Source organism: Syzygium oleosum, unplaced genomic scaffold (assembly GCF_021117445.2).
Source record: "Syzygium oleosum isolate NSW1041296 unplaced genomic scaffold, Sole_v2.1 Sole_v2.22, whole genome shotgun sequence".
NCBI lineage: Eukaryota > Viridiplantae > Streptophyta > Magnoliopsida > Myrtales > Myrtaceae > Syzygium > Syzygium oleosum.
Window position 1 is genome coordinate 6,295,566 of NW_026607506.1, and position 2,263 is coordinate 6,297,828.

Here is a 2,263-nt window from a genome sequence, read left to right on the forward strand (position 1 = left end):
GTTTTCTAATTAAATGATTTCCTAATTGAAGTAGGTTTCTTAATTAGAATAGGTTTTGTAATTAGAATAGGTTTTATAGAAAGACGTTTCCTATTTTGAATCGAATTATCTTGTAATTGAGAGATGTAATAGAGAGGTACGAGGTGTTAATTATAGTGGAATTCTCTGCTGGGCGTAGCTCTAATTTAAGGGTAAACCAGAATAAAAACCTTGTATCTCGATTCTCTTTCTCGTTTTTTTACTCTCTATTTTTTTTAGATTGTGTGGCGAATCCTAACATTAGAATAATCCTACGCGACAACAAAAAGAAATTAAGTAAATGATTCTTTCTTAGACCGTTAGATGGTCCATCAATCAAATATAGTGGTTATTATTGATTACATGACATCTACATTAGCCAAAAAATGCCAAATTGGCCTAGGATATATATGGCTGTGATTCAACCTAACCCTAGAAACTAGAAAGCCAAGAATAGTAGCATTTGATGTTAGTTGTGATTCATCAATTCATGCAATCCACACAATCAAAATCACCCACGACAATCACTTTCACATGAGCTCTAAGTGTCTGATGAACTCAAGGCATCGTCTTAAATCGATCTGATCCCAAAATTCACATATGATACTCTATCGATATTTCCTAATTAATTAATTATAATCTTTTGGGTATTGTGAAAAAAGTAATATTAATCTTGAAAAGGGATAAAGCTTTGTTTCCAGTTGATAGCAAAAGCACTTTCAAGTTAAATATGAGTTATTTGGGTTGACTAGAGTTATGTACAGATGGGATCAGGTACCAGTCATTAACATCATATAGGATGAAAATGGGTTAAGTCAATTTGAATTAGACCCATTTTCAACTTACTCAAACCCGACCCGACCAATTCATTTGACAGTGCTACTTTTAAATATTTTTCCATGCAAAACATTACAATCCCATCTTCATGTTTGCACCAATGTTTGCGATTTAATTATTGTGAAAATATAATTTCAATTACACCCATGCAAGTAATGTGTTGACTTTCCACAGGATGTGGTCAGAATAGAAAGTCTTTGGTTCGATCCCATTAAGATAGTTTAAATAGAATACGTATTTCTTTTCGCTATTATTAAGGCCAAGATATATAGAAGAAGGGACACGAGGAAAATTATTCAGAAATAGGTACCTATTGCCATTATACAAAACTATACGATCCATAAAACAAGTGTATCCTTGGAACTATCCATCCTTAATATTTGTCACATATACTTCAAGAACTGGTGCTTTGATTAGCATGTAATTACACACTAGACCAGAGAAGTTGTTGCTGATGTTGCTGCGTTTCGATCATGATTCCTTCCTTCATCCTCCGAATGAAATCGTCGAACTTCTTGTCCAATTCCTCCACCGTCATCACATTATCCCCATACCTTATCTCCATGCCATTTTTGTAATCTTCAATAGTTGCATCCTCTCTCTCTCCTCCACATTCATCTAACTCCTCATCGTCATCGGGATCAGATATTGCGACTACGTTTCTCGCTTCTAATGTCGAAAAACCGATCTTATCTTCTTGTTCTTCTTCTTTGTTGTCGTCATCGTTGTACCGTGCACATCCTTCCGTATGAAAACACACGTTTCCTATTTCTACTTCGACCGCGCAATCCTCATGATTATTGTTGTTGTTATTCAATGTTTTGGCTTCTTCTCCAAGGGCGAAATCCTCTTGCATAACGTCAGGGAAAACTCCGTCGTAGATGTCCATGTCGAGCAACTTATTTTCCATCACGTACAAAGTCTCTTTGGGAGGATCTTTATTGGTGGTGCTGTGCCGGGACCTGGTCTTGGTGCCGATAAAGCCCGAGTCCTGCGCGAGGAAGACGAGGATGCCGTTGCAGAGTAGGAAGATGCAGTTCTTGCTGACGGCGGGGGTGACGAGACGGAGCGGGAAGGGGGAGAGGTGGAAGTGCCACGGTGGGAGGAAAGAGAGGAAATTGGAGCTCCATGACAAGAGCGAGAAGACAGAGATGGAGAGTAACAGCTTTGTGAAACGACTCAGCTTTTGATGGTTAGTTTGGTCCATCTTTCTCTAGTTCGGTGCTCAAGGTGGGAGAGAGAGAGAGAGAGAGTTTGTGTGTATGAGTGGATGCAATGTGAATAGGGTTTGAGAGAAGATGATGATAAGAAAATATCATATAGAGAAGATTTGATCATACGAAGGGTTGCTCTTGCTTGGTGCGGGAGTCTATATTTATAGAGTGAAAAAAAGGTTGGAGGTCCTTGT

At 38.3% G+C, this 2,263-nt stretch overlaps 1 protein-coding gene across 1 annotated transcript; it reads right to left on the minus strand.

Annotated features, from left to right (window-relative positions):
* Positions 1-1,279: 1,279 nt before the first annotated feature.
* LOC115689360 (uncharacterized) lies at positions 1,280-2,062 on the minus strand. The gene has a single exon (XM_030615366.2). It carries the CDS (start codon positions 2,060-2,062, stop codon positions 1,280-1,282), a length of 783 nt encoding a protein of 260 aa, XP_030471226.1.
* Between the last annotated feature and the right edge of the window lie 201 nt (positions 2,063-2,263).

Excerpts from the sequence above, each read along its gene's own strand:
- LOC115689360 (XM_030615366.2), bottom strand. The coding sequence starts at position 2,062 with ATGGACCAAACTAACCATCAAAAGCTGAGTCGTTTCACAAAGCTGTTA.